Here is an 11,434-nt window from a genome sequence, read left to right as displayed (position 1 = left end):
TAACCCTCGGCCCTCAGGGTGGGACAACTTCATTCTTGCATCTGGTTTGTCTTTTCAGAATATCCAGCACAAGACAGTGGCACCGACACATCCACAGCGTCTTCTCCTGGAGAAAATAAGCTCAAGAGCCAGAAGGAACCAGATGGCCCAGAAGGTGATGGGCAGCAGCAAAATGGTGGGGGGGCAGCCAGCCTGCCGTCCAGCCAGCATGAGGCAGGGAGGGGGCCCCAGAAGAAGTCTCAGAGCAAACGGAGGGATCAGAAGGGCCCTGAGATCCTGGACGTGCAGGGAAAACTTCTGGCCAGGAGCACAGGGCTGCCCTCCAAAAGAAGCCTGGCCCTTGCCCAGCTGCCAGGAGAAAAGGAGATTAGGAAGAGTGCCCAGCTCCGCAGGAATGCCAGCTCTGCAGGAAGACTCCAGGGGTTATCCAGCGGGGCTCCAGGAAGGAAAGAATCCAAGAAATCTGAAGTATATCTACATTCAGTGAAGCCGCGACCCAGAAGTTTTGAATTTATCATTCCTTCAGAAGACAGAGAATCCTCAAATGCAGAAACTATTCTGACTTCTCTTGAGAAAATGAAAAATGCAAAACCAGACTCAGCAGCCAGCCCCAGGGGAAGAGTCATTCTGGATGGAGAGGCTACTATGGCTCTGGAGAAGGGCTCCACAAACCCAGAGCATTCCAGGGTCCTAGAAGAGAAAACAGTCATGAACACACTATGCAATGCATTATTGGCAGGAGAGGAGAAATCCATATCACCTTGGGAGGAGCATGGAGTTGGAGGACCAGCAACCCATGAGACCCTGGAGAAGATGAAAGACCGTGTGTTCCATGAGTCCTCAAATCCAGAAGTACCTTCGTCTTCAGGTAAAAAGGGATCCCTGGGAAGATCTGACATCCTTAGGAATGGTGGCCTATAAAGGTATTCCTCCTGAATTTCTTTTTATTCCTCCTACAGTGATATCACTAGAGGATTCATGGATACCTTCTGGGGTATCTTTGCAGTTCATAAACCCTGAAAATGCACATGTATATGCACACATCATCACAAAATGTTGCATCAAATTTCAACTTGTTCTTGGACCCTCACAAATTCTTCTTTAGCATGTACAGGCTTCATGGGCCCCAGATTGAGGATCCAGAGAAAATTGGATAAAAATATTCCCTTCCCACAAATACCCAGGGCTGTTTGTGATGTGACTTGATTCTACCATTTCTCTTTCACTGGGCAAGAAGGAGAGCAGTTGACCAAAACCATAGGTCTCTCTTTTTGAGGAGTTAGTCATCAGGATTATGTTTATTCATGAGTAACAGAAAACCCCAAATCATGGTAGCTTAAGCAACACAAACTTTGTTCTTGTTTCGCACAAATGACACACAGTAACATACATTTGTCTGTGACAGATACATGGGCCAGACCCCCAAACTTTACCAGCTTTGCTCTGAAATTCATGGTTTCAGATGGTGACATCCTCATTCTAAGCAGCAGGATGGAAGGGCCCAGGGGAATAGCATCACTTAGGGAAGGTTTCTAGAAATTTCTAGAGGTTGCTCAGGACACCTCCTTTTCATCCCTTTGGCTAGAATATGTTCAGATCATCACTCCTGACTGCAAGGGAGGCTAAGAATCTGGGGTTATTAGGGTTGGAGGAAGTCATCAATTCTATCACAAGGGAGGAGGGGATGTGTTTCCTGAGGGTCACTAGAAGTCTTGTTTACAGATATGATGTGAATTCCTGGGACAGTGAGTGGGGGGAGAGACAGACTTATGTATTGCATATGTTCCTATTTCTTCTTGTGTCTCCTGTCATTTCTGCTTTTATGGAGTTACTGCTACTGTCTCAGAGCTACTCATAACTTATTCTTCATGGTGAAATATATGCCCTAAAGCCTTAAAAAGTCCCCTTCTTTGCTTTCATTTAGTACTTCTTGAACTTGAGTGTGAGCAGTGATCTGTTTGCTCCTTCACACAACACATTCCAGCCTCCAGGCACTCTGCAGCAGATGTGGAGTCTGTCCACAAGAAAGGCACCACATCCCCCACAAGTTACAGGCAGCTGGAGAGGTTTCAAGTAGCAAAGCAAATACTGTCCAGGATTTCTTGCTCTCTCTTGTTTCACCCACTAGACCCATATCTGTGCAGAAAAATCTGTAGCAGAGGGATGTGGGGCTTTCTTAGAATGAATGCCCAAGAATCCCAAGAACCAGAAAGAACCTAAGGCCTAGCCCTTGTTCTCAGTTCCAGGGGTCTGTTGGTTGCCTCACTGAATGGAAGGCAGGGAAAGATGTGCAAGGAAGTGGACAGATCTGAGAACTCAGGTGTCCTCGGCACAGGTTCACTCTCTCATAAACTTGGATTGACCACTCAGGAGATTTTTCCATTGCCATGTCCCCAGGGAGGCCACAGGACAAGGCTGCATTTCCCCTTTGCCACACACCAAAAGGAGATCTGCTTGCTGGTACCTGTGTGCTGGATTCCTGCAGCTGCCCAGTTGCTTCAGGGGAGCCTAAGACCCCTAGAAGTCACTTGCCTAGCTGCCAGCAGTGCCAGGCCTCACTCAACAAGAACAGCTCTGGAGGCCTGAGCCCTGAGCCCCTGCCACAGTGCCAGCGCCACATGAAGCAGGTGCAGCTGCTCTTCTGTGAGGATCACAGGGAGCCCATCTGCCTCATCTGCAGGCTGAGTCAGGAGCACCAAGGTCACCGGGTACGCCCCATTGAGGAGGCTGCCTTGGAATACAGGGTAGGTGCTTTGTACCTGGAACTTGGACATCTTGGGCCTTGCTTCATTTTCCTAACCACTCAGGGATATGGGTGCATAAGCCAGTACTCTTGGGCTGTGTGTGGCGAAAACTATACAAATCAGGACAGCAAAGAAGGAATCGGCCTGTTTATGTTGCTGGGAAGTCCAAGGGGATCTTTTGGGATTCAGGTGTGATTGGATCCAGGGGCTTTCTCAGGGAGTCACTGGGACTCTCTGTCACCACCTCTTGGCTCTGTTTTCCTTGGCAACAGGTTCAGTCTTCCACTTTCCTGAGCACCCTTCTTCATGTTCTTGATTGCAGCACCCTTAGCTTTGCCCCTGGAAGCAAAGTTGGCACCCTGCTAGAGTTGGCACCAGCTAAGGATGACGGGAGACAAGTGTAAGTATCTCAAGAAGTACTCTTTCTCCAGGAGAAAATTCAGAAGCAGCTGGAGCATCTGAAGGAGTTGAGGAAATCTGGAGAGGAGCAGAGATCCCAGGGGGATAAGAAGACAGAGAGCCTCCTGGTAAGCCAGGTGCATCCTATGGTCAGCCCTTGCCTCTTCATGTCTGCAGAAGGAGGTAGGGGACAAGGAGTGAGCAGGGGTCCCCAAGATTCTGTTCTGGTTCACAGGGCAGCAAAAGTGCGCAGTCCTGGGCTGCAGTTGTGGCTCAGCGGTAGAATGCTCGCCTAGTACGTGAGAGGCCCTGAGTTTGATCCTCAGCACCACATATAAATAAATAAAATAAAGGTATTGTGTCCACCTACAACTGAAAAAAAAATACTTTTAAAAAAATAAGTAAATAAAATAAAGGTATTGTGTCCATCTACAACTAAAAAACACATAAAAATAAATGTAAAAGGATGGGGGCTGGGGATGTGGCTCAAGCAGTAGCGCGCTCGCCTGGCATGCGTGCGGCCCAGGTTCGATCCTCAGCACCATATACAAAGAAAGATGTTGTGTCTGCCGAGAACTAAAAAAATATATATATATTAAAATTCTCAAAAAAAAAAGTAAAAGGATGGGCACTCCTCGGGGGCAGGAAGGTAATGGTATTCAAGGGAAAGTTTGTCCCTAGAGAGATAAACTACCTCGACAGAGAGGGGCTGTCTCCACGGACCCTGTGCAACAGTCATGGAAGCCAAATTCACCTACATCCAAACAGATGGATAACCACATTCAGAACCACTGTTGAGACTGCCTATGCTCCAGCACTTTGGAGGAGGGGAGAGGCCCCTACCCTGGAACATGGTATGGGGGTCAGTGCCTTGACCATTTATGACCCCACAGCCTGTGCCATTTTTGTGCTGGCTTTCAAGGCAGTGGTGTCCGAGTTTCCCATGGCCACTATACACAGGTATTTATTGCCTCATGCAGTTGTAGAGGTCAGAAGTCTGGAATCAAGGTTGGTTGGGAACATTGGTTCCCTCCCTCCTCAGCTTGTAGATGGCCATCTTCCCACCTGGTGTTCTATCTATGTGTGTGTCTGTGTCTGAGTGTTCCCATTTTATAAGGACATAATCATACTGGATTAGGGGCCCACCCTAGTCCATATGATTACATTTTAATTAAGTACATCTGCAAGGACCCTACCTACAAATAAAATCATTCTTTAGTACTTTAGGGTTAGGATAAATTTATATATAAATTTAGAGGGGAAACAATTGAACCTATAATGTTCGATATAAGAGCACTTTACAAGAGCTAGCCCTTGTTCTAGAAGGTTCTGGAAGGTTCCAGATAATATTCCTGCTCTGGTCCCCAAGGTGGGCTTCTAGGGACTCTCTGAATACACATGTTCACCCATAATATAGATCTCTATACCTCCCTCTTCTCTGTTCCCCAGAAACAAACTGAAACCCAGAAGCAGAGGATCCGGTGCCAAATGAAGCAGCTGTGCCAGTTTCTGGAGCAGCAGGAGCAGCTATTTGTGACCTGGACGGAGGAGCTGGGCCAGACCATTGGCCAGGTCAGAGAGACCTTTGGCACTCGGGTGTCCCAGCACATCTCCCGCCTCAATGAGCTGATTGGGGAGTTGGAAGCCAAGCAAAGCCAGTCAGAATGGGAGATCATGCAAGTGAGTGCATCTGGGCCTGGCCTTCCCCTGTCCAGTGTCCAATAGGAATGCAGGCTCCCATCACTCCCATCTGCTCTGCCCAAGCCAGGGAGTAAGGCCCTTGAGGCCTGGGTGGGACATGGTCTTGGTGACCCATGTTTGCCACGGGCTCCCCTCTGTCAAGGTCTCTAAGGAGCCCAGAGTAACCCTGGCATTGCCCAGAAGAGATGAGAAAGGCTTAAGTGCAATTCCACTGCATTGCAGTGGGGCTGCCACCAAGTGATTAGAATTATGACTGAGGAGAAATATTCCAGCTTACTGATACTCCGGAGCTGAGAGTCTGGTAAGGATAGGGAGCAGCTTAAAATCTAGGAGTCCAGAAACAGAGGCTAGGAGTCAGCACAGCCTCTAGGAGACTGGTAATGGAGAGCTTCCCTCTTTTCTCTCCTAGGACATCGGAGTCACCTTGCACAGGTACAGACAGGTTCTGTGGAGTCCCCTGGGGTATCTTGCAGGAAGCATTCGGGCAAGACAACTCTAGGTGGGACCTGGGAAGCCTGCAGATTCCTGGGGCCTTCCTGGATTTGCACAGGGGCTACCAGAGCCTGGACAGGAGGGAAGGAATGGAATGGAAGACTGAGGAGATTAATTGAGCCTAGTCCTGATGAACCAAGATGGTGGCTTCCTGAGAAAACTCCCGGATGAACTGTGTCCCATGAAATCCACCTTACATAAACTGCCCCTGCAGAGCCACCTATGACCTCAAGGAGGGAAGCACTTTCCAAGAGTCTCTGAGGAGCCACTTTAGAGGTGGGCAAAGCCCATCAGGCAGGGAAGGGGAGAGGAACAAGGAGGAGCCTGCATTTTGGAGCCAGCCTGGGAGCTTTATGAGATCCTGGTATCCACAGCCACACCACATAGATCCAGGTGTCTGAGAGTGGGACCAAGGCATTAGAAGGGTTTTAAAAAATCTTTTGTGGTACATAAAATTTACCATCTTAACCGCTTCTAAGTGTACAGTTCAGTGGCATTAAGTGCATTTGCATTTGCACACACAGCACACCATCTATCTCCACAATTTTTCACCTCCCCACACAGAAATGCCATGCCATTAAACACTAACTCCTCACTCTCCTCCTTAAGCCCTGGACAACTACCATTCTGCTTTCTGTCTTTATGAATTTGACTACTCTAGAAATCTCATGTGAATGGGATCATATGGTATTTGACCTTTGGTGTTTGGCTTCTCCCCCTTGACATAGGGCCTTCCAGGTCAATCCATATTGTGGCATTTGTCAGAATTTTATCCCTTTTAATGCCAGAATAATACAGCATTATATTCGGGTATCACACCCTGTTTCCCCACTTGTCAGTTGGTGGTCATCCTATTTAAAATTTCTCCACATCCTCGCCAATACTTGTTATTTGCAATTGTTGATGTTTCTATAACAGCCATCCTAATAGCTATGAGATGGTATTACATTATAGTTGGGTTTTTATCTATTATTTCTATTTCAATACAAAACATATAGAAATATAATTAATTTGACTTAGCAGTCTGAATTCTGGTAATATCAATACCACTTTAAGGCCTCTATTTACACTTGTGATTTTGATATCAGTGGTTCTTAAACTTTCCAGTAGATGTCAATTTGCAGCCAAAATTGAGGACCAATATCAGAAATCTAAGTCCAAGGAGGATTCTGCATAGCACAGATTGGGCTGGGTGTGCCCCATGAAGATTGCACCTCACTTCCAGCTCATGGGGACCAAGGCCACCCCCTTGCTTCAGTCCTCTCTGCCCAACAATCTCTTGTCTCTAGGGCCAAGATGATGACTGTCCCTGAGCCATGGGCTGCTCCTCCAGAAGTGAAAGAAAAGATACAACTGCTCTATCAGAAAGCAGAGTTTATGGAGAGGAGCACACGGTACTTCATAGGTAGGTGGGCTTGGAGGAAGATGAAAGGGGCTCCACTTCCTTCCCAGGATCCTCTCTTCTCCATTTCCCAAGGCCTTTCTGACTCTGCCTTCAATTTCTCCTCATCTGTTCCTAGACAGCAGACCTAACTGAAACCTTTCTCTACTCCCATTCCCCCTTTTTAGAAACACTGCGATCAGAAATGGAAATGTTCGATGGTGAGTGTGGTGGTGGAAGTGTGTGCTGACCAGGGATTATTGTGATAGTTCCTTATGGGCTTAGGGGCATTGTTTAGAAGAGAGAAAAACACCTGAAACAAAGGTGGGAGAAAAGTTGTGGTAGGCCTCACAGCTCTGCACAGTCCTTTGTACCTGCCTCATAGTCAAATTAGCCCACCAGACCAGTCTCCCAGGTGGGTATGGGTGTCTGGGAGGCCTCGGGTTATACCCAAGAATAGGATTCAGAGCTTGGAGCAAGGGGATACTTGTCTTTCCTGTGGAAACAGTGTAATTCAGGCCCCCTGAATGGGGAGACTCAGAACGCTTTCTCCTCTTTCTCCTCTGTAGTTACAGAACTGATGGCTGCTCAGGCACATGCTGGTAAGTGTCCAAAGTCAAAGCCAGTGGCCTTGGCCTGCTGAGTCCCTGTCTGTCCTCCACGACAATCTAGAAAAGCAGCCCTGTCCCTGTTTCCTGGAGTTGTGGAGAACCTGAGGGGATGTTGCCTACACACCCCCAGCTTAGTATTCTCTCCACAGCTAGTGTAATCCTGGATCCAGCAACTGCCCACCCTAACCTTGTCTTCTCTGATGACATGAAGAGTGTGAGACTTGGAAACAAAGATGAGCGGCAATCTGACAGCCCAGAAAGATTCGATAACTGCATCACCCTGGGTTCTCCCAGTTTCTTCTCTGGCTGCCATTACTGGGAGGTGGAGGTTGGAGATAAGACAGCATGGATCCTGGGAGTGTGCGAGGCATCCGTGTGCAGGAAGGGAAGCATGACTCTGTCACCAGAGAATGGCTACTGGGTAGTGATGATGAAGCAAAATGAGTACCTGGCCTCTACCTGTCCTCCAACCCGTCTGCAACTGAGAAAGCCCCCCAGGCGTGTGGGCATCTTCCTGGACTGGAAGAAGGGAGATATTTCTTTTTATAATGTAACAGCTAGATCGCACATCTACATATTTACTGGTTTCTCTTCCTCTGGACCCCTTCAACCTATCTTCTGCCCTGGGAAACATGATGGAGGGAAGAATATGGGTCCTCTGACTATCTGCCCAGTGAGTGGCCAGGGGCCCCACTGACTGCCCAACACTGCATTTCAATTCCAGCTCTTTGCCTGTGTTTGCACTCATGCACTCAATAGTCACTAATGATATACCCACTGGGTGCCAGTTACTGCAGGGAATGTAATGAATTTAAAAAAATAGTCCTCTTGTCCAAGTTGCTTGCCAAATCACAGCAGAACTAAACTAGGAATGCAAATACTGGCAAATCAAGGATGAAGATATCAAAGTACCAATGATGTACAGAGGGTATCAGAGAAGAAAGTACATGGCCATTGTATGTTAAGTCCTTGGATGAATTTGCACTCTAATATTCTTCTCTCCTTTTCCTCCTCATGGCAAGGATATGTCCCTCTTTCAGTCTTCCCCTGTCTTGAGAACATAGAAAACCAAGCAGACTGGATTGTTACAAAAGTACATGTGTACCTGGGTTAATGAACTATGTATGATTCTTAAAAGAGTATTGAGTGGACCTAATAAATTAATTAGATCATAATTGCATCTGATACTCAGATGATCACAGTGGGGTCCCATTCCCCTACTGCTTACCATAAAAGAGATGATGCTGTTACAGTAGAAAAACACTTAATACATATTCCAAGTGCTAAATTATTCTGACTGGTTTCTATCAGAAAATCTGTGAGCTTATGTAATAGTAGATGTTCTGGTTACATATGTCCCCCAACTCACCCCCCCATTTAGAGAGATGTAAAGAAAAAGGATTAATAAGAAAAATGGTGGCTCACACTTGTAGAACCAGCTTTTGGAAAACTAAGGCAGGAGGATCACTTGAGCCCAGGAGTTCGAGGCCTGGCTGCTAACAATTTGACCTTGTCTTAAAATAAATAAATATTTTTTCTTTTTAAAAATTTGTTTAAATAAATAGTTTTAAAAGAAGAAAAACTCAAATGAAGATCAAACTTCAAACTCCTCTTATCTCAACTCCTCTATCTTCACCCTTACAGTCTAGACTGGACCCACAGGTTCTCCATCATTAGGACCCCAGCCTGCAAGCACATCCTCTGCTTTCCGCTTGGAGTTTATTCCACCTATGGAATCCACGTGCCCACACACCTCACGAGCACTGTGCTGTTCCCCATGATTGATATAATTTGTCACTGTTTCTTTCACTTAGGATAGCATTTTCAACATCCATCCTTTTGTAACATGTATCAGTGCTTTATTCCTCTTTATTGACAAATTAAAATCCGCTATATGTATATACCACATTTGGGTCATTCCCACTCTTCAGCTATGATATAAATTATGCTGGTATTTGTTTACATTTTTGTGTGGACACATGTGTTCATTTCTCTTGAATTTATATTGATATTGACAGATGAAACTGCTTGTTCTGCCAAAGTGTTTTCCAAACCTCTGGACCATTTTACATACCTGCCATGTATGTAACATACATATGATGCAACATACATAATCTACAGGCTGTGAAATAAAACAGACCCCATTATAAACATTGTTTTCTTTTTTTCTGTTGCAAAAAAAAATGTATTTGATTATTTGAGTAAAATTACAGTGTCTCTGCTGTTAGTAAGTATTAAATGTTAAAGAAAATTGGTTCCTCTTTCTTTTCAACTTTCCAGGAAAGTGCATGTAGTGGTCCAATTTTTTTTCCATACCTGATACAAAATAAACAAACACTATACCTGCTCTCTTGATCAAGAATCGGCATTTGCTCTTCTAATGAAAGTGATATTTCTTATTGTATATAAAGAGCATCATCATTTTCTCCACTGAAGGTTGTTCAGATGCCATACTTGGCAGCACTGTGAAATTTCAGCACATATTTTCTATGGTGAATATACCTACAAGGCAAAATGTTATGTCTCAGTTTCAACTACCAAAACAACACTCCATTTTTTTTTCCATAAAGAATTCTGCATGAGGGCTGGGGATGTGGCTCAAGCGGTAGCGCGCTTGCCTGGCATGCATGCAGCCCGGGTTCGATCCTCAGCACCACATACAAACAAAGATGTTGTGTCTGCCGAAAACTAAAAAATAAATATTAAAAATTCCTCCCCCTCTCTTTAAAAAAAAAGAATTCTGCATGCTATTACATTACAGAAACTTGTATTAACACTGAAGAGACTCAAGTAAAAAGCACAATACAAAGAGCAGTTCAAAATGGAAATGATTAAATCTACAAACCAAAAAAAAAGGAGGTTGAATTTTAGAATAAAAAATGAATCAAAACAAAACCCAAACCTTTTGAAGAACCAGACTGTTCAGTCTGTACTTCCAGTTCTTTCCTTAAATTTGTTTTAAAAGATTGGACAATGTGTTTGCTGATAAAATTTTGCAGCAGGATCAAAATGTACATTTATATACAGACTTTTGAAAAGACCTAATGCATCACAGGCATGGCAGGTTCATAGTAAACTAGATACATAAAATAGGTTAATGCCAGATTAAGACGGTCTAGCAGGGAAACTTGCAATTGCTATAAATGTTACAGCAAGTTTATAGCACTCTTGTCAATTAGTATTTAGTTCAAAATACAAAGGACCAAAGTTAATGCTTGCATTCTGTTCTCAAAGCAATGTTATATCACTAATAAATAAGACTTCTTAGAACTCTAGAAGTTGAACAAGGCCCCAAAGTACGTCTTCATAATGTTGTAGTTCATAATCCTCGGGGACCAAAAGGTAGGGAGACAAAACAAGGGGTAGGAGGCCACCATAGGTCGCATTCTGAAAAGGAACCCTATGTCTCTAGTACACAGCTGCTTTAACTTGTGACAGCGTCTTTGCTGTCCTTCCCAAAGCCGGTGAAGCAGAAGCTGGTTCGGTTCTTGTTGCTTGCCATCTTCTCTAGGGAGGCCAGGGGAGCACTGGTCTCTGAGTTCTGGAACTTCTCCAGATCTCCCTTCAGTCCCCTAATAAGTGAGCGGCTCCTGATGCCACCTTTCTGAATGACAGCTTTTGTCATTCAGAACAGTGGTAGAAGAGAGCGCTGCATACAGATTCTAGAAATCGGAAGGATCTCCGCTTCCTGACCTCACTGCCAGATCTGGAAAGTTTCTGGGAGCTGACAAGATTACCTGCTAGAACTGTCAGGGGCCATGCACAGAGAGCGGCGACCTGACGCACAGGGGTGACGCTCCACCTGTGTGCGCCCAGGTGTGCCTTCTCGCAGCAGGGCGAGTCCACTTCGGGTCGGATTGGAAATGTGGAGGCTTCGCCTGCTTCCTCCGCAACGTGCTAGCTCAAACATCAGCTGGGGCAGAATAAAAAATCACTAAGAATAAATCTCAAGATTTATTCGGCGGCAGCTCCCCCGCCCTCCCAGGCTCCCCAGCCGCTATGCAGCGTCCAGGTGTTCTGCTGTAATTCTGTTCTTTTTAAAATCACAATCATTCTAGTATGTGTGAAGTGGTATTATTGTGTTTCCGGTTCTCTTCTCGGTTCAG

The 11,434-nt window shown here is 45.5% G+C and overlaps 1 protein-coding gene across 1 annotated transcript in view; it reads left to right on the top strand.

Annotated features, from left to right (window-relative positions):
• The window catches only part of Mefv (MEFV innate immunity regulator, pyrin), a 19,205-nt gene extending 9,726 nt beyond the window's left edge, over window positions 1–9,479 (top strand). Inside the window, exons 3-11 of the mRNA XM_046443738.2 lie at window positions 59–868; window positions 2,398–2,744; window positions 3,176–3,271; window positions 4,593–4,823; window positions 5,254–5,276; window positions 6,626–6,741; window positions 6,906–6,938; window positions 7,287–7,319; window positions 7,478–9,479. Coding sequence (XP_046299694.1) covers window positions 59–868; window positions 2,398–2,744; window positions 3,176–3,271; window positions 4,593–4,823; window positions 5,254–5,276; window positions 6,626–6,741; window positions 6,906–6,938; window positions 7,287–7,319; window positions 7,478–8,025 — 2,237 coding nt within the window. The 3' untranslated portion in view covers window positions 8,026–9,479. The remainder of the gene's footprint in view (window positions 1–58; window positions 869–2,397; window positions 2,745–3,175; window positions 3,272–4,592; window positions 4,824–5,253; window positions 5,277–6,625; window positions 6,742–6,905; window positions 6,939–7,286; window positions 7,320–7,477) is intronic.
• Window positions 9,480–11,434: the final 1,955 nt, after the last annotated feature.

The sequence above is a fragment of the Marmota monax genome, unplaced genomic scaffold, assembly GCF_021218885.2.
Source record: "Marmota monax isolate L192 unplaced genomic scaffold, Marmota_monax_Labrador192_F-V1.1 WCK01_AAM20220418_F8-fsc00035, whole genome shotgun sequence".
NCBI lineage: Eukaryota > Metazoa > Chordata > Mammalia > Rodentia > Sciuridae > Marmota > Marmota monax.
This window is presented reverse-complemented; position numbering and strand designations above follow the sequence as displayed.